Source organism: Trichoderma breve, chromosome 4 (assembly GCF_028502605.1).
Source record: "Trichoderma breve strain T069 chromosome 4, whole genome shotgun sequence".
NCBI classification, from domain to species: domain Eukaryota; kingdom Fungi; phylum Ascomycota; class Sordariomycetes; order Hypocreales; family Hypocreaceae; genus Trichoderma; species Trichoderma breve.
The window spans coordinates 4,260,446-4,282,661 of record NC_079235.1 but is presented as its reverse complement, the minus strand read 5'-3'; the positions used below and the strand labels follow the sequence as shown (position 1 = coordinate 4,282,661).

Below are 22,216 nucleotides of genomic sequence, written 5' to 3'. Positions count from 1 at the left end.
ATTTGGCCCCTGGCGGCGGCGTCTTAGTCAGCTGTTGGTGCGCCACATCCCTCTGCTACAGCGCTACAGCGGCTTCTGAGCACTGAGCACTGAGCTCCAAGCGGTGCGGTTCTGTGTACTGCGGGCGCTGCAGGTCGTTTCGGTACAGCACAGCACAGGACACGACAGGCACTGCTGCACTGGCTTAATCTTATCGCCTCGGGCCAATTGAATTAACGCGACGCGCCAGGTTGATTGAGCAGTGCAGCCAAACGTCATTCAAGGGCCAGATGAACCCCCGGCTTCCACCAACCTGCAACTCCAACACACACTATCGCGAATGCTGGCTTTGTCAGTGTTCGCATATCGCTTGCGATCATGGTGCGTCCAATTGCCTTGCTCCCCTGATGATGCCCATACTGACCCTTTGCCGCAGCCCGCCTTCCAGGCCATCAACCTTGAGCCGGAGGAAAACATCGACGAGCAGATCGATACCACCAAGGAGCTTCACGTGAGTTGCACACATGCATACTATCAACAGTCTCGGATGCTGACGTCTGCTGCAGGTCGACGAAGCTCTCAAGCGCTTTCAGAATGCGTTAAAGCTCCACGCGCAAGGCATACGGTCCCGTGAAGCCGCCAGCGCAGCCTACGACGAGCTTTTCGAGTCGGAGATATTCAAGTATCGAGAAGCGAAAACCGACTACGAGCGAACGGAGCTACAAGCCGATGGCCAGGCAGAAACTTCAGCACCCGAATCGTTTGCCGATGGACTCGATGTGGCCGCGGGCGGCGCCGATGGAGTGGCTGCTAGTCTTGCGCTCGCACTTTACCTCTCCTATAAGAACTATGGACAGTTTTACCTGGACAAACTGAAAGATGAGAGAAGCTCAAATCCCGAATGGAGCAACAAGCTCCAGATATACTATCGCAGCGACCAGGGAAAGAAAGTTCTTGACAGCTGGACTTCGGCCCTGGATCAGGACCCTTCAGATCCAGAGCTATGGAGAAAAACGGCGAGATTTGCTGGCGCAATGAATAGCGGAAGAATCAAACGATACTGTCTAGAGGCTGCAATAGAGCTAGATGATGATCCAGCTGTAATGGAGGTTGAACCCCCCTCTCTCGCGGAGAGCTTGGCTGGAGAGCAGCTCAAGATGTACTTGAATCTCCTCGGCGACGACATGGCATTGTCACACCCTGCCATGGCGCCTTGGCTAAAGAAAAAACTACCGTCAATATTGAAACGTCATCTTGACCCTATCCCATTCTTGCCAGACCCGACCTCGACCCTCTCCATTCCGCCAGAAATGCAGATTACCCAGCAGCTGCTACCCGCCGACAATGCCGATGAGACCATATCCATTGCGAGCGACGTAGAATCGTCGAGCAAGAATGTTGAATCGTGGTCTGATCTCGGATTTGAGCTCATGAAATGTGTTGAGAGCACAAAGGATGCTTTGGAAGTTTGCAGACTAATCTTGCAAACGACCAAGCAGGACACAGAGATGGAGGAATCGCGAGATGAGACCACCAAGGAGCCCCAGAATGGCATTGTTCCCGAAGAGAAAAAGGCTGCAGTTACAAATGGAAAGGACGAGAAAGCGTCTGTAACGCCGCCAGTTGAGTCGAAAGGGAGCCAAGCGTTTGATGTTGTGGATGACGCTACCAAAGGCTCTGACGGGACGCAAAAGGAGTCCAACGCGCAGCAGTCAGCCAGGAAGCGATCACAGTCCGCCGCGGGATTACCAGACGGTGCTGATGAGGAGAATGTGACTGAAAAGAGGAGCAAAAGAGTCCGTAGGAGAGCGGAAACGTCCCAAGCCGAAGAAGCTCCCGATCCGAATACTCTGATTGCTAATCAACTTCGGCCTTTTCAAGAAGCTGATCAACATCTCTTTACCATGACAAAGAACTTACTCGAGACTATTGGAGTTGAGGATAAAGAAACTTTTGAGTACCTCGATGAGGTTATAAACCTGTGCGTCGCAGAGAATCGGTTGTCCAAATTCACTCATGTGGGAGCCAAAGACTTGCGCACGCTGATTGCCGACTTCAAAGAGGACGTTGCCATGGTTTTTCTTAACAAGAAAGAACAAGCGACTCTGGGGCTCTCTTCCTTCTTGGAGCATGCCAAGACTGGATCTGAGGATCAAGCTGTGAATGTTCCTTTCGATGAAGCCAAAGGCTTGAGAGATTTCGCTCAGAGAGTGGAGGAGAGGCATGACTATATGACAAGTGACGATATTGTTTTTGAGTGGATGAAGACAATAAGCTCCAGTTATGCTTCCTTTAAGTGGTCAGATGCTATGAAGACTGCGGTGGTCCAGATGCTGAACACAACCGACTCATCGTTATACAAACTCGTTTCGGAGGAGCTGCAGCATTCTTCGCCCGAAGCACTCGCTGACTTGGAATCCCTAATCCCCATGGTATTTGAGCTCTACATTGACATTTACGAGCGAATCACCAACCCTAGCAGCGCCGTTGATTACGCAACTCGCATGGAAACCAAATACCGACTTCAGCGATGGCTAGATTTAGCATCGGCATATATGCGCCTCATGAACCGCCCGCCAACCGATCCCCTTTGTGTAAGGTTTTTGTGGGCGTCTGTCTTGGTGTCATCGCTCTCCGACAACCCAGTTAGAGAGCACATTCTCTTGTTGTGGACGTCACTTCGTGATTTCCTGTCGGAAGAGAAAGTAGATACGCTGACTTTACCAAACAATGTGGTTATGCCGACCATCTCCCCGACGGCTGCAGATCGAGAGATATCCAAACTCACCACCATGGATTTCTTCCTCAGCCTTTTCCAAGAAGGGATGGAAAGCCCCGTTCACGTTATTGAAACCCTGGAGCCTGTTCTTAACCCTTCATCTGTCTGCATATCAGTAGAAAAGCAGGACGATTTGGCGGAGTCAGACGCCGCGTCCTCGGCTGATTCGGAGTCACAGAAGAACAAGCAGTCCATCTCGGATTGTGCAACCCAAGGCATGCGTGACCTATGGAAATTTCTACGTAGCAGCAGCACTGAGCTGAGGCTATTTCTGTGGTCACGACTTGGAGATGCATATGAAGCCATAAAATACACAACCAAGAGATTCTCATGCCACCTCAGAAGCATTGAACTCATTGTGGCGGATCTGGAGAATGAAAAATACGCCAAGCTGCCTGACGAGTCTCGCCTGCTTCTTTATATGAGGACCTTGAAGTCACTCGACGAACTCCTGATTCAGGCACTAACATTGGCCTTGAACGACCCCTCTGCATTCGACATAATCGACGACGACCACCTCAAGTCAAGCTGCAGTGCTCTTGCCAAGGTGAATTCTATTCTTCACACTGCATTCTTGTGCGAGGACGAGGTCACGATCGGAGCCAAGAAAGCACCGTCTTCGAATTCTACATTCCAATCTCTCATCACTAAACTGCGAGAAATGCAGGTGCGCACCTGGTGTCTGCAATTCACCATGTTTAGAGCAGGGCTGCCCCTTCAAGAGTCCATTGCTCCGGAAAAGGATTTGGCCGACTTCCTCGCCGCCATTCATCAAGTAATTGGTCTTCGAAAGTGCTGCAAGGCGTCCAACAAGATCTTCCTTAAAGTCATGCGCATGGAACTGCTTAAGAATAAGAATATTGAAAATTGGGAAGACTACCTGGGGCAGGTGGTTTATGATCTCTATGGACTCAAACTTGGTGTTGGAGTATGGGAAGTTCAAGATCATGGCTGTCCGCATGAGAAACTCGAGAAGCGGCAGACGATGCAGCTAGTGGAAAAGGTTATGATCCTGGCAAATCGCATGCCGATGAAAGACCTGTTGAAGTCAGATCTCAAGACGGCTATCGACCATATGCAACAAACTATCGGACAGCCAAAGTCTACACCCCAGATGATCCATAATCTGCGCAACTTCACCGAACTCGTCAAAAAGCCCATCCATCCTCTCCGACTGTATCAAGCGTTATTCGGAGAGGTATCGGTAGATGCCGTTTCGACAAATACACCGGAAGCTGCGCTGGCAAAGCACGGCTGGTTTTTCTTGCTTGGAATGATAGCACTGACCAAGTTCAAAGCCGTTGATTTGAACCGACGCCAGACACCAGGTGCAACAGACGACCTTCGAATAGGGGCCACCTTCCTGAGGCTACAGCTACAATTCAGTTCAGATAGCTGGGAGTCGTGGTTCCGGCTGGCCGAATGCTTCGATTACGATCTAGACGAAGCAGTGCTATGGACCGCTGACAAGATGAACAAGGATCGACCCGAACTGGTCAAATTCCAGAGGAACGCAATTCACTGCTACACGTTGGCCCTGTCTCATTCAAGGTATCAGGAGATTGAAGTCAACGACGAAGATCCGCTGCATGACTTATATCACAAGTTTGGAATGCGTCTGTATGCCTCAAGTCGAGAGCCATTTGCTATGGAGCCCTTCCAACACTCCGATCAGGAACGGTTCTTTATTCAGAATATGGGCGCCGGGACATTCAAGAGGATCCTACACGAGCAGATGACGGAATACAAAGTATGGAAGTTTGCTGCCAAGCTTTTCAGAATGGCCATAGAGCGCAAACCCGGGAACTGGAAGTAAGTGTTGTATCAGGCAGATTGTATGTGACATGAGACGATGTTAATTGTCGGAATAGGAATCCGTATATGCTGGCCAAGTGTTATTGGAAGATGTACCAGACACCAGAGGAAGAGCTCGACAGCAGCGATAGCGGCACCAAGATTGGAGTCCAAACGGTGCTGAGAGCGCTGAAAGACGCCGTCAATGTGGCTAACAACGCGAGAAAGTCCCGCAGTAGCGATCCAATACTCGAGCCGCATTACAAGATTGTGTCTATTGTGCACAAACTTGTGATGCGAGGGGATCTCCCTGCCAAAGAAGCGGCCGAACTTTTGTCGGAGCAACCCTTTGGCGTGCAATTCAAACCGGATGATATCTTTGCTTCATTTTCAGAACCTGAGGACTGGGAAGAGTACATTATCCCGACGCTCGTGAAGCTCAAGGAGAAAGATAAGTCTAACTGGCAGCATCGGATTGTCGCACGCCATGCCAAGATTCTATTTGATGAGAGCAGCTTGGAACAAAATAGCGATATCAAGGTGGCGGCACAGGCTGCTTTTGCCATCTTGAGAGAAAACATGTTTACCAAGACGATGGTAATGAATGTATGGAAATGCGACGCAGAGCGCCCAGGCCGTCACCATGTCTTTACCGAACAATATGTGCGGTTTATGACCAACCTCCTCGTGATAATGTCCGACAAGACAAACCTGGAGCAGCTGCTTCGTCGTCTCCGGAAGAAGGGCGCAGATTTCTATCACTTTGTCGACTTGTGGCAGTCCTGCTGCATGGCTTATCTGAAGCTGTTAAGAGACACATACAATATCCCCCATCCCACTGATGATGCTTTCAAGGCATTGTCTACTGAAGAGTTTGAAATCATCAGCGAGAGGATCACTGAGTGGGCTGCTCGTGATGAGGCAAACATTCCAGCCTTTAACTGCATGAAGGAGGCCATTGAATTGAAGAAGCTTAATGCTAATTTGATGAAGGTCGCCGGGATCGACGACTTGATTAATGATTGTTACTCAAAGATTTATGTCGATGTGGCAGCAACGTTGCCAGGACAGGAGCCAAGCAAGATTATCGAAGAGCGCAACCAGGCGAAAGAGATTGCTGCCAAGCTTGAGGCGGCGGCCCAGGCCCAGGCCCAGGCTGATTCTAAGCCAACCAGTTCTCTCAGCAATATACTCAATCCTCCAAGCACTCATGATAGCCTTCCCGGCACTGCGACGCCGCTGGAAGGAGAGAAGTCCGAAGCAGCACCGCGGACTCGGAAAACGGGAGTTCGTAGGCCGGACGTCCTTCGTAAAGCGGAACAAGCTGTTACTCGGTCTCTGGAAACTCCTAAATTGGCTCTCCCGAGAAGCCGTGTTGGAAGCATGTCGAGTGCTAAGCGTGAAAGCCAGACGCCAAACGCGGGTGCTAGTGATGCCGACAGCGATGAGGAAGAAGGGCCAGATGCACAAGTTAGAAGAGAAGCTGGTGAGGATACTGATATGCCAGACACGCATGCGTACGAGGAGGATGGCCATGATGGTCATGACGACTCCAAGTTGGAGGACAAGGAAGAAGAGCTTGAGAGTGATGACGCACATAGTCTTGACGATTCCGCTGAGGAAAGCGATCTCAGTGATGTTCCGGATGACTATGAAGAGGATGTACCACCGAGCTTGATGTTCCCGCACCTGGGACGGACTATTCAAAGCGGCGAAACTAGTGGTGAAGACGCTGATAGCGAGAGCGAAGGTGACGAAGAAGAGGACGAGGAGGAAGATGATGAAGACGATGAAGAGCATGGCGATGACGAAGCCGAAGAAGCTGAGGAGGGCGAGGAGGAGCATGAGGAAGGTGACCACAGCAAGGAGATTCACGAAGAAGATGGCGAAGAGGAAGAAGAGGAAGAGGAAGAGGAAGGCCATGAAGAGGATACCGAGATGGCAGAACCACAGACGCCGGCAGATCACGATGAATCTGTAGATATGGGAACGTAGACTTGTTCTTTGCAGTGAATTTTGATATCTTTTTTTGGGCGGGGGAGGAATGGGTTGCTATATTTGCTATTGGGTTGGGTAGTTAGAAGGGCTTTGGTATGGTTCAGGATGCGTCTTTCTTGGGTTGGACTATTCTGGCGTACTTACTTAGTAAAACATATGGATTATCGTGCTGACTACATGTCGTGATTTATTGAAGATGGTGATGCTGTTTGTGTTTGTTGCAAAGGCTCCAAATCCTTTTTGTATGAGTGTCAGTTGGGCAAGATTTGCAATTTCACTTTCATCTTCCAACTTTGGCGGTAAGATAGAATTATCAAGTAAATTGAGAAAAGATGAAGCACCCCAAAATTAACACTAATAAGATAAATGCACCTTATAACACCCGTTCTGTTTGCCTTTTTTAAACACCATTGTTCCACAAAAACTTTTCTCATCTCTTCCTGTCTTTTGCATATATCTCTTCTAAAAAGCAGAATCTTTTAGCCCTCCTCCTGATCCATATTGTCTCTTCTCCTCTTGGGTCCAGCCGTCTTTCCTTTTCCTTTACCCTTCTTTTCCCTGCTTTCAAGGAAGGACTTCATCTCCACTCTGGTTTCTCTCTGGGCCTCCTCCACTCTGCTCTGGAAAGCCATGACCTCCTCCTTTTCTGTCGGGTAGGTTTCCAGCTGCTTGCCCAGCGCAGCCTCGATGCGCTGGTAAATCTCGACATCGTACTGCGTGACGATGCTAATGGCGATACCGGATTTACCGGCACGGGCTGTTCGACCGACACGATGGATGTATGTCTTGGAGTCCTGAGGCAGATCTAGGTTGAGTACCACATCGACGGCGGGGATATCCAGACCACGGGCAGCGACGTCGGTGGCTACGAGAATTTCGCGGGATCCTCCCTTGAATTTATTCAGGGCACCGAGACGAGACGATTGTGATAGCTGTCCGTGAAGGGGGATGGCGCCGAAACCAAGAGTTCGCAGCAGGATGGCTATTCTCTGCGTTTCAAAGACTGTGCGTGTGAAGATGATGATAGACTTTCCAGCAAACTCGTTGACTAGGTAGATGAGATATGTGTCTTTCCGCTTGTGAGGCACAAAGATGTAGTGCTGCAGCAAGGTCGACACAGTCTGGTATTTGCTTGAACTGACGCTGACACGAACAGGGTCCCGTAAACTGGCTCTCTGGAGACTCTCGACCTTGGAACTTAGGGTTGCGGAGAAGAGGTATGTGCGGCGCTCACGGGGGATGAACTTGAGGATCTTGTCGATACTGGGACCAAAATCCATGTCTAGCAGACGATCGGCTTCGTCCATGACCAGGTACTTGAGGGACCGCAGAGAGAAGCCCTTTGTCTTTTCCAGGTGGTCCACCAATCTACCGGGCGTGGCAACGATGATATGGGGCTTCTTTCCGAGGGCAATGGCCTGGGGAACCATGTCCAGACCACCAACAATGACGGCACATCTCAGCGAGATGAGGGCTCCAAGAGCTTCAAATGACTGTCCGATTTGGGCGGCGAGTTCTCGAGTGGGAGCAAGGACGAGTCCGAATAGCGGCTGGGGCTTCTCGAGGAGTGCCTGCAATATCGGCAGAGCAAACGCAGCAGTCTTTCCACTACCAGTCTCGGCGAGGCCAATTACGTCGCGGCCTTGGAGGGCAACGGGGATGGATTTTGCCTGGATGGACGTGGGGTGCTTGTAGTTTAGAGACTCGCAGGCTTCGCATAATGAATCGACGATACCCTATAGAAAGAAACAAATCTCGTTAGTCTTGAGTGTTTTTTTATTGCAACATTCGATCCACCACATCTTGTCTCGTACCAGCTCTTTGAACGTCTTGGGCTCTTCCGGTGCATCTCCAGCATCGCCAGAGGAAGCAACATCGAGAGTCGCCGATTCTTCTTCAGTGGGAGGATCCGGAGATGCCTTGGAAGTGCTGGCTTCGGCTTGTTGGCGCTTTGCCGGCGCATCGTGCGCAATCTTCTGTCTTTTTGCGCCGCTCATTTTTGCTCTGATGTTTTGCCTTTTGAATATGCTGAACGTAGAAACGAATGATGAAGCCTTGCCCAGTAACTTTTTTTTTGGGTCAACTTTGCAGCAGCAAATCAGGACGCAGTGCGATGAACCCCGGTCGAAGGTCGATGTTGGAGTGGATTGTGTGCAGGGGTTTTGAACAATTTCGTCTATATCAGAGTTTGTGCGAGAAAAGGGGGTTTCGAAATCGCGGCGATTCGCTATCACAAAGGTGTTCAATTGTTGCATGTATTTTCTTAATGCATGCAGAACGCTGTCTAATGCTATTAAAGAGATTTGGCGGAACAATCTTTCTCCTCGAAAGAGCTGCTTATATGCATAAGTGGGTTGCTTGAGAAAAAGTTGGTGGGGCGGCATTGTTGCGATAAGCTCTTATCGCCTGGCCTTGGCTGAACTTTTTTTTCCTCTTGTACTGGCTGGTATAATCCATTGGACGTCCGTCTTGCAACAAAGCAATTCCTCATCACCTACAAATAAATCAATCAGCCATGGCGAAACGAAGAGTCAAGAAGCGCACCCACATGGGCGCAAACAACCCGCAGCCCAACTCAGCCGGACATGCCTCGGCTCGTGATCCCAAGAGCATGGTCATCAGAATCGGCGCTGGAGAAGTTGGCTCAAGCATCAGCCAGCTCGCAGCAGATGTACGGAAAGTCATGGAGCCTGGCACTGCTAGCAGGCTGAAGGAGCGAAGGGGAAACCGATTGAAGGACTACGTTGTCATGTGCGGTCCTCTGGGAGTGACGCATTTGATGCTGTTTTCGCGATCAGAGGGCGGCAACACCAACATGAGAGTTGCGCTGGCGCCTCGAGGACCTACGCTGAACTTTCGAGTCGAGAAGTATTCTCTGTGCAAAGATATCCAAAAGATTCAGAGACATCCCAAGGGCATGGGCAAGGAGTTTCTCGCTGCTCCTCTGGTAAGGACACCACTGAACCGGAATCTCAGCCGCATACTAACGATTATCAGCTGGTCATGAACGGATTCTCTCGACCTGGCTCAACTGCCAAATCAAAGGTCCCCAAGCATCTCGAGTCATTAGCCACCACCGTCTTCTCATCCATGTTCCCCCCGATTAACCCCCAAACCACACCGATCAAGTCGATTCGCAGAGTGCTGCTCCTGAACCGAGAGCCGTCAAAGGAGGATGACGGCACCTTTATTCTCAACTTTAGACACTATGCCATCACCACTAGACGGTCAGGAGTCTCAAAGCAGCTACGTCGAATTAACGCGGCTGAGCAGTTCCTCAACACCAAGACCAGCCGACGCAGCCACATGCCCAACTTGGGCAAACTCGAAGATATCGCAGATTACATGATTGGCGAGGGTGGCGATGGATATGTCTCTGATGTGACGAGTGGCAGTGAAGTCGACACCGATGCCGAAGTTGAAGTCCAGGACACAGCGTCTCGAAAGGTCCTGTCTGCCAAAGCTCGAGCTGCCGCAGCTGAGGCTGGCCAAGATGAGGAGCTGGAAGAAGCAAACGTAGAAAAGCACGTGGTCAAGCTCGTCGAGCTCGGACCTCGCATGCGATTACGTTTGACAAAGGTCGAAGAGGGCATGTGCTCTGGCAAGGTCATGTGGCACGAGTACATCCACAAGTCGGCTGGCGAGATCAAGGAGCTGGAGAAGCGATGGGAGAAGCGAACGCAGGAGAAGGAGGCTCGACGACGCGAGCAAAAGGCCAATGTTGAGAAGAAGAAGGCGGCCAAGGAGGCCCAGAAGGCATCTCAGAAGGGCGGAAAGGGCAATGGCGAGGAGGAGGAGGAAGATGATGAGGATGACTACGAGTATTACAGCGATATGGATGTGGATGAGTTTGACAGCGAAGGCTTGGCTGGTGATGCCGAGTTCAAGGTCAACGAGCAGAAGGAAGAGGATGGCGAGTGGGAAGACCAGGAAGAGGAGATTGGTAATAACTGAGCTGGATGAAGTGAGGGTCTGGTATATCCTTGTTTTGCAAGGGGAGGGGCATTTGTATGAAACATATATGGCGCATGGGTGTTCATGAAAAGTCGAAATGGCTGCAATTTATAATGTACATGTTGATATGCCAATTTTTGTTTACACGAGGCTGAGGTATGATGTGACATGATATGTAGGACCCAACACTGATATAAAAAACTCATCTGTGTATAACACTATCTATAGGCAGTTATTGTGTGACAGTAGTATACATCTGAGTGTTAAATAGATACCATTGGAGTGTTTATCAGTGCTCGATGCCCCTGGCTACCCTCCATCAGCTTATTAACAGGCTCATCACCATCTTTCAACGATCTCCACCTCCACGCCTTGATAGCAGGTCGTTCTAATCCAACGCCCTCAATTACATCAACCACCCAATTACCTATATTAGGCAGAAACTTGAACGCATGTCCACTTCCCCCCGTCGCACATACAAGACCTTCATACCCAGGGACATAGTCGATAACGTAGTGATTGTCAAAGGAATCAGTGTACCAACAGAGGCGGCTCTCTGAGATGTGGATTCCGGAGTTGTCCAACTCGGGGAGATATTCATCCAAGAATTTAGCGACCACTTTGTGAGCTTGTTCGGGGACCTGATTTATTACTGATGTTGTAGTCTCGCCTAATTTACCGCTCCATTCGGTCACGGGTACGCTGCGTTCTTGTCCATCGGATTGCTGCTGAGGATTTGTATACTTAGTGCCCCTGTATCCAATCTTAAAGATGCCATTTTCATCGACTGGGAAGCCGTAAAGGCCTCCGTCGGCACCATGTTCACGCATGTTAAACGACCATGAAGGGAATTGCGAATGATGGAATCGCTGGCGAAGGGGTGATGATTCCGGGATATGAAGCATAAAGACAGAACCAGCGGTCGTTTCGCAAAGGGAGTCTAGTGATGGGAGAAGTGACGGTGTCCAGCCGCCACAACAGATGACGACGAGAGATGCTGCGTGATGTTTCTTGTCTGCAGTGGTGATGCTGGTGATGGTCTTGGTGGTGGAGTTCGATGATGAGTCGTATCCGAAGGAGGTGAATTTGCCCAGTACGGGGTCTAGAATGAAGCGCACCCCGAGTTTCTTTGCCTTGTGAAGAGCAAAGATACAGGCTTTGTCGGCAAGGACATGGCCGCCTGTAGTGTCAAGAACGCCGAGGACTTCTTTGTTGAATGGCTGAAGAGCATATTCGACGCCCCTTTGTGAGGCGAGCTGGATATCGGCTTGTTTGTTGTTAATGAGCTGCGTGCCGTGTTTGCCAGCCTTCTCCATGTTTTCAATAGTGGCAATTTCAAAATCTGGGAGGGTGGTGGAATCGCTACAATTGAGGTAGCCGTTTGGAATAAAGAGAGAGCTGTTGGGAGTTATTCCCTTGATGCCATCTCTGTCATGATTGTTGTCATTGGCAGCCTTGAGTTCTGCGTTCCAGGCGGCCCAAGCAGAGAGCGCTTCGGTGCTGAGATCCTGGTATTCGGTTTGAGAGCCATACGCTGAGCGAATAATCTTGTTTATGTCTATGTGAGTTGTAAGTTAGGGATGATTTGACTTGGTGATTATTTTCGCAAGGGAGGAAAAACAACGGACCAGAGGATGCAGAGTCACAGCTGTCAAAATAAGAGTACAGAGTCTCATCATAGGGCTTGCTGTCAAAGACTGTAATGTTTGTATAGCCTCTCTGGGCAAGATGGATGGATGTGCTGAGACCAAAGACGCCTGCGCCAACGATGATGATAGGAGAGTCTTTGGAGGGCGGTAGATGCTGAGTCATTGTTGTATGTGACAAGGCTGACGAAGCTGAGGAGATAAAAACTCGACTCTCTGTGTTCTGTTCTTTATCAACGAGGGGAAAGCTGGCTGTAAACAGAAGTAAACAGAAATTGGGTTTGACCAAGGAGAGTGGTTACACAGATCCACGTGACAACTCGACGGTATATATATATATATATAACGCGATGAATGAAGTGAGTGTTTCGAGGTCTGGAAGATTTGTTGATGACAATTGCAAAGAGTTGATCTACACTTTGTTGGTTCTACGATAGCGTAGTATTGCGACATTGAGATAAGTGGACAAGGCATGTTCGTATAAGTCGCATTGGATTGGCTGCATTGGCACAAGGAATTAGCCTAATTTACCATTCAACGTGATTCGCGGAGACATCTGAGATTGTGAGACAGGCAAATACCTTTTCCATCATATCAAATCATGCCAACTCATATCTCATCATAAATTGTTTCATTACTAGCTACCTAATTTTCATATACCCAATGTCGATGTCCTCTTTCACCCTCACTCAGGATAAGCGGGAAAATCCCACGGCACCGCCTTTGCCAACAACTCGTAATCCAGCCCCTTTGCTCCGCCATTCAGAAACAAAAACTTTGTAAACGGCACCGTGGCATAATACTCGAACCGAGTGCCCTTAGGAATAAACGCGACGTCTCCCGGGAGAAGATACTCCGTCTTGTAGCCCTGAATCGTCAGTGCAAGTTGGCCCTCGTCCATCTGGATGGCAAAGTGGTTAGGCAGCTTGGCAACGTTGGTCTTGTCGCCCTTGAGTCTCGGAGACAGCGTGAGCGTGCTGATGGTAAAGTTCTTGTAAGGAGTTTGCTCAGCTGTGAGGAGTGTCTGGATGACCTTGTAGCCGTTTTCGCTGTTGAGGTACTTTGGCCCGTAGTCTTTGGCGATGTAGTATGGATCTGTAGGATCCGTGGACAACGAGTTGTTGCCGTTGTTCCAAACGTTGCTGTTGTGCCAGTTGATGCTGGGATTGCCGGCAGTGCCATTGACAAAGTCTCGTCGCGGCACGTAGACATCGGCCTTTGCCACATACAAATCGAGCGAGTTGAGTTGGGCTTCTTGCTCGGGTGTGACATCGCCAAAAGGCTGCTGGTCGTCTCCAATCAGCTGATACGGCGATCCGTGGGGAGAGTCAAAGTCTCCGATGCTGAAGACGTTGTATAACTTTTCGAACCCGGCTGGATTGTAGATGTGCGTGAGCTGGCTATCTGGATCCGTGTGCTGAAAAGTGTGAATCGTGCCTGGCGGAGCAGTACCAAAATCACCCAGCGTCATGACGCGAGCCTCATCAATGGCACCTGTCACGTTCTTCTTTGTCCAGAGCTCGACTCTTCCCTTGGAGCAGTAGAAATGCTCGTGGGCCTCGCGGTGAGTATGAGGGCGCGCAGAAGTCCAGCCTGTCCATTTGCTGGTGTGCTGTACAACGGCAAAGGCGCCGTCAGAGGAATTTGTCGTGATAGAGAAACGGATGATTTGGCCAGATGTGGTCAGCTTGATGGCATGGCCTTTATAGCGAGGCAGGATGTAGGGACGGACATGGTCGGGGGCTACATCGACGACAAGGGGAGGGCGAGAATAAGAAGCTGCTGTGGATGAGGCGGTTGAGAGGAGGGAAAGGGATAGCGATGTTAGTGTAGAGGCTTTCATTGTGGCACAAGTTGATGATAATGACTGGTTCTTCAACTTGGGGGGCATACAAAGGATTCGTTTCCTGGGTCATTCATTTATACGTTTATAGATTTATGTAGATGGAAACACTCCGATAGCAAAAAGAATAAAAAAAGAAGCTGTCGGCAGTTTCCCCAAATAAGAAGTTCATCCTCATCTGCTGCATATCGATGGTCAATGCCCAATCAACGAACCCACTAGCGAAGCAAGATGTGAAGATTATCTTCCATTCTAGTTCTTTCACCTTCTTTCTCCCACCTGTTCACCGACCCGTTTCCTTCTAAATCCCGTATTTCACATGCTACGGCTTGCCGTCCTGCCTAATTCGTGTATTGTACATACTGGATGCAACCCGCCAAGACGTCAAAGCCTCGCCCATTGACGCGATGACTTGATCGATTTCTCTCCGAGCGCTAAGAAAAGGGCGAGAAGGGCTTGGCATAGGTGGAAACAAGGTCTGTGTGGAATCAAGCTTGTCCAGGGGGGTGACATGGGCTTAACGTTAGCTTTAGCCGGGGTTCATAACTGGGATCGCGTTTTCTCTGTTTGTGTGGTCTGCGATTAGAAGATAAGAGGCTTGACATTGGTGCAAATACGAGTAGATAGAAGCATGTGCGTCCAAATAATGCAGGGAATCGTGGCTATGCTAACATAAGAGACTCGTAGGAGGGCGCCGCAAATAGACATGCAGCTCCAAGTCATAGACGAGGTTTCAGTGTTGTATTCAACCTCACGGCAGCTTTCTATGCGGATATTCCACAATACTGTATGGCCATCATTCCTCCCAATCCCTCTCCTTCACACCTCATTCACCGGCGCAACTGGCCTTCCCTCTCTCTTCCACTTCAAGACATTCTCAAAACACTCCTTCTCAGCCCTACGAATCGCCTCCACTGTCCAACCTCCCATATGCGGCTGCAACACCACCTTGTCGCTCGTCCTCAAGTACGGGTTGATGTTGGGCTCGTTGGTGAACACGTCTAGTCCCGCCCGTTCGACCTTACCGCTTTCCAATGCCTCGATCAGCGCCTCTTCATCGACAATTGGTCCTCGCGCCGTGTTGATGAGAAACACCCCGTCCTTCATCATCTTGAATTCAGCATGCGAAATGAGATTCCGTGTTGCCGGTGTAAGAGGGCAATTAATCGATACGACATCTGCTTGGGAGAGCAATTCCTCCAATGAAGAGCAGTATTCGGCATGACATGCTTCTTCAATCTCGGCGCTCAGCCTTGTCCGGTTGAAGTACTTGACTTTCATGTTAAATGTCTTCGCTTTGAAGGACAGATACCTGCCGATGCTCCCCATGCCCACAATTCCAAGCGTCATTCCCGTCGGATCTTTGGTTGGCACAATACCATTATACCATAGCCCTGCCCGAACTCTCTTCTCCGCAACATACGTGTTTCTGATCACGGCCAGCGTCAAAAAGATGGCCATGTCAGCCGTTGCTTCAGCCACAGCATCGACAGTGTTGCAGAACCAAATGCCTTGGTTCGTCATCCATGAGACATCAAACTCGTTGTAGCCTGCCCACACAGAGGCAATGACGCGGCAGTGAGGAGTAAGAGCGGAAAACAGCTCTTCATTGAGAGGCTTCAGAGACGGTGTATCAACGGTGCAGATGAGAGCGTCTATTGGGCCTGACTGGGCGATGAAGCGAGGGAGCTCCTCTAGAAGTTGTTGCCGGTTGGACGATTGAAGAAACTGCAACAAATCATTGTAAGTGAGTTATTCGAAAGACTAATTAGAGGGTTGTAGTTTCAAGTGCTCACCTCGATATTCAGCTCTGCTTTGACGCTCTTCAAGTAGTCATCGCCAACATATTTTACATTCCCCACAACTGCCACCCGGGGCTTCTTATTCAGTGCCGCAGAGCTCATTGGTTGTTCCGGTAGCTCATCAAAAATAGTAGAATTGGTTACAACAACATTAGATTTTGAAGGAGCATAACCCGTAGAGTAAGGAATGATAGATTATGGGCCGCCTCTTCTTATTGCCGTGTTAGAGGGGCAACAAGCTCCAAGTTTTGAAAATACCCCAACTGTCAATTATTGGAACAGGCATTATGTCAGCCCCCGCTGGTCCAGCAAATCTGAGGCTGTAAAATGCCCCAAAAGTACGGGGCAGAGGCACCTGGAGAGAGATCCGGTTCCGGCTCCGGCTCCGGCAGAGTGGCGATCCAGTCGGCCTTCATGATGCAGAGGAAGCCAACCGAGGACGTTGAAGGCCCTTGAAGCTCATCACCTTGAGGAACGAGGTCGCGCAGACACGGCGCATTCGAGCTCTCAAGTTTCAGGCATCTGTTGTAGATGTGCGTTGAGATCCAGGTGAAAGTTGTTGATGACAGAGAGACGCAAGGGCGCAACTAGATTTGAGGCCTTCAAGTCCTCTCAATAAAAATTGATTGCTCGAGTTGCAGCAACTGTCGTGTTACGAACATCAGATTTAGATGAAAATGCAAGTCTTGCAAGCACATGTCTAAAAGAACTTGCATCGAATCGTAAAAATTTGCAGCCATGGATTATTACGGCTGTGGAAGGCTCATTTCGTCAACAGTGTGCGCCGGGAGGCTCCGAAATCTCCTGACCGAGCTGACCGGGTTAATCACAATTTCCCACCTGGAGAGCGCCGGCCCCCCAATGAGCAACAACACCAACAATGAAAAGGATTCAAAACATGGCGTGATCAAGTAATTAATTTTCCCTCCCTTTTCATTACGGTATCTCCCATTACGTCGTTGATCATTCAAGTCAACCCATTTTCGGCAAATATCCTTGCTTGCGTCAATCTAATTACGATGACTCCCGATACGAATGATAGCTGTAGTCAACGTGCCATTTGATCTATCCAAGAATCTGGTTCAGCTGCCAATTACGCAGCGCTGTGTATCAAGACGAACGAATGAAATTCCATGCTTACTTACTGTATGACCACTTCCCTGCATAACGGGTAAGAATCGTTCGACAGCCAGAATCCTGTAGCGCACAAGATTCCGATCTGTCCCAATGTGGCCACCTATTCCTAGGCATCTTCACAAGACGGACCAATCAATGGAGATGACAGCCAGATCCTGTCCGAATATGGCTCAAAGCGAGCCTTACGTGGGCTGTGTAAGACCAAAAGCAAATTTGGCAGCTTTGGAGAAGCCCGTTTTGGGGGGTGAGAAGTGAGCAGACCTCACAGCTTAGGACAGCCAAAAATCACACCACCGCTCCAGCGCAACACACCACTCTCGGACTATCAACAGACAACATCGCGAAATCAAGACACCACGCTCGGGAGAAGCAGGCAAGGCTGATTTTATAAATGATATTGATGGATGCGATGAAGAGAATTAAATCTCAGATGCACTCCAGTCCACATTGACTACATATACATACACACAAGCAAAACATCTTCTGCAATTTTCAGTGTTTTTTCACTTACACCAGCGCCGCCATCACCAAAGCTACATATATTGCATACAACACAATACAATAAACATCTAGACATCACTGTCAACTCAACACAACTCAATACAAACCGCCAAAATGGTCACTCAACCAGCCAAGATCCCCGTCGCCGCCCCAGGCCCCCTCGCCAGGGCTTTCCCAGCCGTCATCGCTGTCGGCGTCAGTAAGTCATCCACCGAGACATTCATCCTCACTCTGCCATTCATCAGTCCACTAACAGCGACTTAACTTCAGTCTCTGCCGTCGCGCTAAACGTTCGCTCCCAACTCAAGACTCATTCAGCCACTCAGGACCGCTTCTTCTCCCAGTACAAGAACCCCGAGAGCGAAGCCGTCCGCCAAAAGGTGTTTGACGGCGCTGTCGAGGATCCCCGCAAGAGCTGGTTCAACGTCCTGGGCTGGTGACTATTTGAGGATTAGAGAGATGATTTTGAAACACAACCGCATTACTGGGCGTTTATTTTTATTATTTTGAGGAGTTGGAAAGGATAATTGTTGGCTGGTGAAGGCGTCGTGCATCGCTGTTTCGATGCGGCCTCAGGGTGTATAAATGATGAAGAAAGGCCTCAGGGTGTATAAATGATGAAGAAAGGGGTCGTCGAGGGGCCCGAGTATTGATACCAGCCTTATTTAGATGGCACTTTAATCTCTAAAGAAGTTCAAAAATCTTGAGTATTCTCATACTTGGACTGTGACCTCTACTGCTCCTGACTGCTGAAATTGGATATGGATTTCATAGCATCGATTATGACTCCGAGACAACATTCCAGACGTTTCATACAACCTTATCGAATGACCGAATTCTAAATTTACTCGACTTTTGCCACAAAACCCCAAACAGGTAACAACGAGATGATACTACTTTCTCACAGACACAACGAAAGCGCACTCGGAACACAGCAAGCCTATCTACCTCGTACCTTGGCTGCAATAGGCAATGAGATCGAAGATTCCAAGATTTTGCTCACTGCGCGACAGGTCTACAGGCCGAGGGTATGGAGATTCTACTTAGATAGGTAGCCATCCGCGGTGCCACGGGAGGGAGAGCCTGGCAGTCCTTCTGTTAGCCTCACCCCACGTTACCAGCAAGATTTGTTCATGCTACCCATCATGGCTGTCCATCCGCAGACTCCTCGAGTGCTGTTAAACCCCAACGTGCCTCAGGCTCTTCTTTGCATAGCCACGTCATGCGCAATGTCTAAAGAGAACTAGTATGTGTGACGGTCGGAGCTTAATCCAACCCTAAAAAAGCTTGTCAGGCAACTGCCCCGAGGCTCAGCTTGTACTGTGTGTATACCCCCTTTCCATACCGATGGTTTTGCCGCACCTGAAGCACATCTTCTCACACGGCAATATCCATACCATTCTAAAGCTTGAGAATCTCTCTTTCAGCTAGCGTCGGCGTCTTATTCAGGGCACGAGGCAAAGCAGAAATTGAGCTTTTAGAAACACACCGGTGCCAGTTCCACGCCCATAGAGACTCTAGGAAGATGGATCTCGATGTGGCAACGAGACAAAGAGCTAGTCTTCGTCGGCAGCACACTTCTCCAAAAGGCAAAATTGGTCCGTATTTTAAGTGTCGTACTAAACTAAACACAGTTTGGACCAGGAACAAGTTGTTTCCCCCAAGCCCCTAACCCCAGCCGGTGTACCATCTTCGCTATAACCTGACAGCAGCTCCAATCCGGGGGGATGCAGGTACGCGTTGCATGCCACGTGGTTCCGCTTCTTCTCTTTTTTTCTCCCCCGGTGGCTGTCGAATTTTGCAGTTTCTAGACAGAATAAGGAGTAGCACAACGGAATGAATGAACCCAGAAGTTGGCCAATGATGAGAACTCTCCTGGTCCCCCGTCCCCTCTCAGCGGCAGTCTCAGTCGAAGCTAGCGAAAAGGCTTCCCAGTTGTCTTCAAGTGAACAGAGATGTGGAGAGCCAAGCCAGGCTTGATGACATACCTTAGGAGTTTCTAGGTTCATATGAGATAGTTAGAGGCTAACGAAGATGTAATCGGTGGAGGCATTACAGACGGACGAGTTGTTCTAGACAAAGAGTTTTGGCATTGAAAGGTTCAACTGACAGCTCCATCAGTAGATTCGCAACCCACGGCCGGACAAGATTCCGCTTTCGTCAGGGGCGAATTCTGCTACGTATAGCCAAAATGGTCTTCCACCCTTCGGCTCTCGGAGTTCGACCCCTGGCCCAGATGATCGGGAGCGTGGATCTGCCGTTTACTCCTACTTTAACTCTCGCCGCGACTTTTATTATAACAGGCAGCTTAGCAAGGCAGTGGTACCCATTGGTAGAGTCGGAACTCTCAAGTAATAACCGTTAATGTATGACCTCACCAACTACAATGTCAGTGTAATGGCGTTTTAGTCTAGTCTTTGACTCAGACGCAGCAGTTCTGAGGTGCCACGCCACGCGCTTGAAAGACAGTTACACATATTTGATGCAGGAACACCGATCTCCCGGGTCCCATCATAATGGCCCTGTTCTAGCGCATGAGACGGTGAACATCTCCCGCCGTTAAAAGTTTGGTGATGACATTCCACCACGAGAGCAGTGGAGCCCCTGAAAAGAGAGTCCTTCATCGTCTTGGTACATGTACTGCAGCTATCACACAATCTGCGATTAATACGGAGTAGCGTTGTCAGTTTCAAAGTGGCAAACCATGTGATCTCAAGACATCCACAGTTCATATCCCGCATTCCAGTCGTTTCGACCCCAAGGCTTGTCATTGGTGTTCAAGACCAGCCACCACATCACCACCACTTCGAGGCTGCCCTGCCCCGTCTCCCCGCGCACTCTTTGCTTGTTACACGTGGAAACAGGTTTTTCCCCTTTCCCCCCAGATTTCTACTGTTTCGAAGAACATTATTCCGCTAAAACAGACTTTCTCCTCAGCGGAAGAACGCCATGTCCGGGCCACACGTCGCGGCGTATGTTAGGTTTTCGACAAGCCCAAAGCCTGAAGCCGGAGTTGACACCCTTCGTTTCTAACAAGTCCAATGCTGGTGGAAACTGTTTGTCCAATCAGAACCTCTCTGTGCCTGGTTTCGCGGTGGCGCAAATGGCGAGTGTCAGGGGGCTTGTCCGCGTACCTGGACGGAGGGCATCTCCACGTATGGCAGAGCAACCTCGTCGAAACCGGTTCTGACATCTGACATAGCAAGAGCAAGTTAACGTAGAGTCTCTAGATTACTTTCATACATGAATTACATCAAAAGCAGAGAGGATTGGAAAATTCGAAGAGGAGGGGATAGTGAAATAGTGAACATGAAAGGGGGCGTGGCCAACCAGGAGGAAGTGAGAGCACATTGACGCGCTCCCCCAAGACGCCGTAGTCGGCAGTCTTAGCAATATATTCGACTAGTTGCCGATGTCTTTGGGCTGTCATATACCACTAAGGGTCGCCATGGCCCAGTGATCCGGCTCTCGCTCCCCTCCCTTTTCTCTCTGTGGCTGTTTGGAAGACAGCCAAGCTGCTCACAGAGGTTCAACATCTTACTGTATGTCATGTTATCCATGTCTATATAAAAGGCGTCTCCTCCCCGATCTTTTCTGCATTATTTCTTCTTCGTCTCATCTCCATTCGCTCTGAAAACAAATCAACTCATTCTAAGCCCCATACTCATTCTTTTTCAACCCCATACTCTCTTTCAACATACATTCCTTCATTTTCAATCTTTCGGATCAACACTCATTACAACCATGAACTCCATCGAGGTCAAGAGCGTTCATTCGGAAGCTTCTTCTTCCACCAGCCACGTTGAGCTGATTGCGGCCCCTGTCCAGCCTGGTACTACAGAGACGCCTCCCCCCGAGACGCCTCCCCCCGAAGCTCCTCTTCCTGAGGAACCTCCCTTCGGGCCTGTAGGAGACTTTACAATGAGTTCGAACAACTCTACTCCAGTAAATACTACTTCCCTCACGCGTGTATCAGCATATTAACACGTTCAACCCAGACAGGTACATACGTCCAAGCCAGAGATGGGGGAACCTTTCTCCAAAGAGAATGGCAAACCATCTTCCGCGTCGGAATAGTCCTTCTCTCCATCGCATCCGGCTGTCTAGGGGGCTTCCTCCGCCACGACGCGAACCTAGGCCTGGGGATAGGCGCCGGCGTGCTCGCCGGCTTGCTCGTCCTCTTCGAGGTTCTGAAGCACAAACTTCGTCGTGCGCGACAGAGACTGCTTAATCAGTCTTGGTGGCCTACTTCTAACTGTTAATCAAACAGTCTTAGTGGCCTACCTCTAACTGTTGAAACAGAGACATCTCAGTTTCAACGTGTACCTTTGTGGATCTAGTGGCCCTATACTGCTAGAAAACGAAGATTTACGACGGCTTTTTACATCGACATCTTCTATTATATGACACGACATGAGTTATGTTTAACGAAAATACCAAAACCTCCAATACAATATTGCTTTTTCAACCTCACAAAGAGCCATTAAACACCTATCACATCATCAGTCACAGTTTCACAAAGACCCTGAAACCATTACCAAATATTGTTAAAACAAACTCAAGAAGCCATCAATCACATTTCACAATTTCAGCTCAATTCAGCTTCACTCAGAGAGAAACTCGAAGATTCCCAGTTGAATATAATTTTTTTGCTTCGCTATGTGCTAAAATTCCCAAGGCTATATACAACATGATATCGTATTTACAAATCATGAGAGCCATATATAGTCTCCCCCAATTTTTTTTCATTCCGCTTCGTCCCTTCAAATCATAACCTTCATAA

At 49.3% G+C, this 22,216-nt stretch overlaps 8 protein-coding genes across 8 annotated transcripts; 4 read left to right on the top strand and 4 right to left on the bottom strand.

Annotated features, from left to right (window-relative positions):
• Window positions 1-357: 357 nt before the first annotated feature.
• Window positions 358-6,547, top strand: T069G_07573 (uncharacterized protein; the record flags this gene model as incomplete). The annotated part of the gene is made up of 4 exons (XM_056174783.1): window positions 358-360; window positions 416-490; window positions 546-4,570; window positions 4,630-6,547. 4 exons carry the CDS (start codon window positions 358-360, stop codon window positions 6,545-6,547), a joined length of 6,021 nt encoding a protein of 2,006 aa, XP_056028362.1.
• Window positions 6,548-7,029: 482 nt separating this feature from the next.
• On the bottom strand, window positions 7,030-8,547 carry T069G_07572 (DEAD/DEAH box helicase domain-containing protein; the record flags this gene model as incomplete). Its single annotated transcript, XM_056174782.1, has 2 exons — window positions 7,030-8,286; window positions 8,365-8,547. The coding sequence occupies 2 exons, from the start codon at window positions 8,545-8,547 to the stop codon at window positions 7,030-7,032; spliced, it is 1,440 nt and encodes a 479-aa protein (XP_056028361.1).
• Window positions 8,548-9,065: 518 nt separating this feature from the next.
• On the top strand, window positions 9,066-10,504 carry T069G_07571 (brix domain-containing protein; the record flags this gene model as incomplete). Its single annotated transcript, XM_056174781.1, has 2 exons — window positions 9,066-9,497; window positions 9,548-10,504. 2 exons carry the CDS (start codon window positions 9,066-9,068, stop codon window positions 10,502-10,504), a joined length of 1,389 nt encoding a protein of 462 aa, XP_056028360.1.
• A 423-nt stretch (window positions 10,505-10,927) lies between these two features.
• On the bottom strand, window positions 10,928-12,316 carry T069G_07570 (FAD dependent oxidoreductase domain-containing protein; the record flags this gene model as incomplete). The annotated part of the gene is made up of 5 exons (XM_056174780.1): window positions 10,928-10,931; window positions 10,997-11,145; window positions 11,206-11,444; window positions 11,484-12,062; window positions 12,133-12,316. The coding sequence occupies 5 exons, from the start codon at window positions 12,314-12,316 to the stop codon at window positions 10,928-10,930; spliced, it is 1,155 nt and encodes a 384-aa protein (XP_056028359.1).
• A 519-nt stretch (window positions 12,317-12,835) lies between these two features.
• T069G_07569 (uncharacterized protein) lies at window positions 12,836-13,993 on the bottom strand (the record flags this gene model as incomplete). The annotated part of the gene is made up of 1 exon (XM_056174779.1): window positions 12,836-13,993. One exon carries the CDS (start codon window positions 13,991-13,993, stop codon window positions 12,836-12,838), a length of 1,158 nt encoding a protein of 385 aa, XP_056028358.1.
• An 819-nt stretch (window positions 13,994-14,812) lies between these two features.
• On the bottom strand, window positions 14,813-15,897 carry T069G_07568 (d-isomer specific 2-hydroxyacid dehydrogenase, NAD binding domain-containing protein; the record flags this gene model as incomplete). Its single annotated transcript, XM_056174778.1, has 3 exons — window positions 14,813-14,891; window positions 14,964-15,721; window positions 15,790-15,897. 3 exons carry the CDS (start codon window positions 15,895-15,897, stop codon window positions 14,813-14,815), a joined length of 945 nt encoding a protein of 314 aa, XP_056028357.1.
• Window positions 15,898-17,547: 1,650 nt separating this feature from the next.
• Window positions 17,548-17,873, top strand: T069G_07567 (uncharacterized protein; the record flags this gene model as incomplete). Its single annotated transcript, XM_056174777.1, has 2 exons — window positions 17,548-17,632; window positions 17,704-17,873. 2 exons carry the CDS (start codon window positions 17,548-17,550, stop codon window positions 17,871-17,873), a joined length of 255 nt encoding a protein of 84 aa, XP_056028356.1.
• Window positions 17,874-21,177: 3,304 nt separating this feature from the next.
• On the top strand, window positions 21,178-21,695 carry T069G_07566 (uncharacterized protein; the record flags this gene model as incomplete). The annotated part of the gene is made up of 2 exons (XM_056174776.1): window positions 21,178-21,378; window positions 21,432-21,695. 2 exons carry the CDS (start codon window positions 21,178-21,180, stop codon window positions 21,693-21,695), a joined length of 465 nt encoding a protein of 154 aa, XP_056028355.1.
• Window positions 21,696-22,216: the final 521 nt, after the last annotated feature.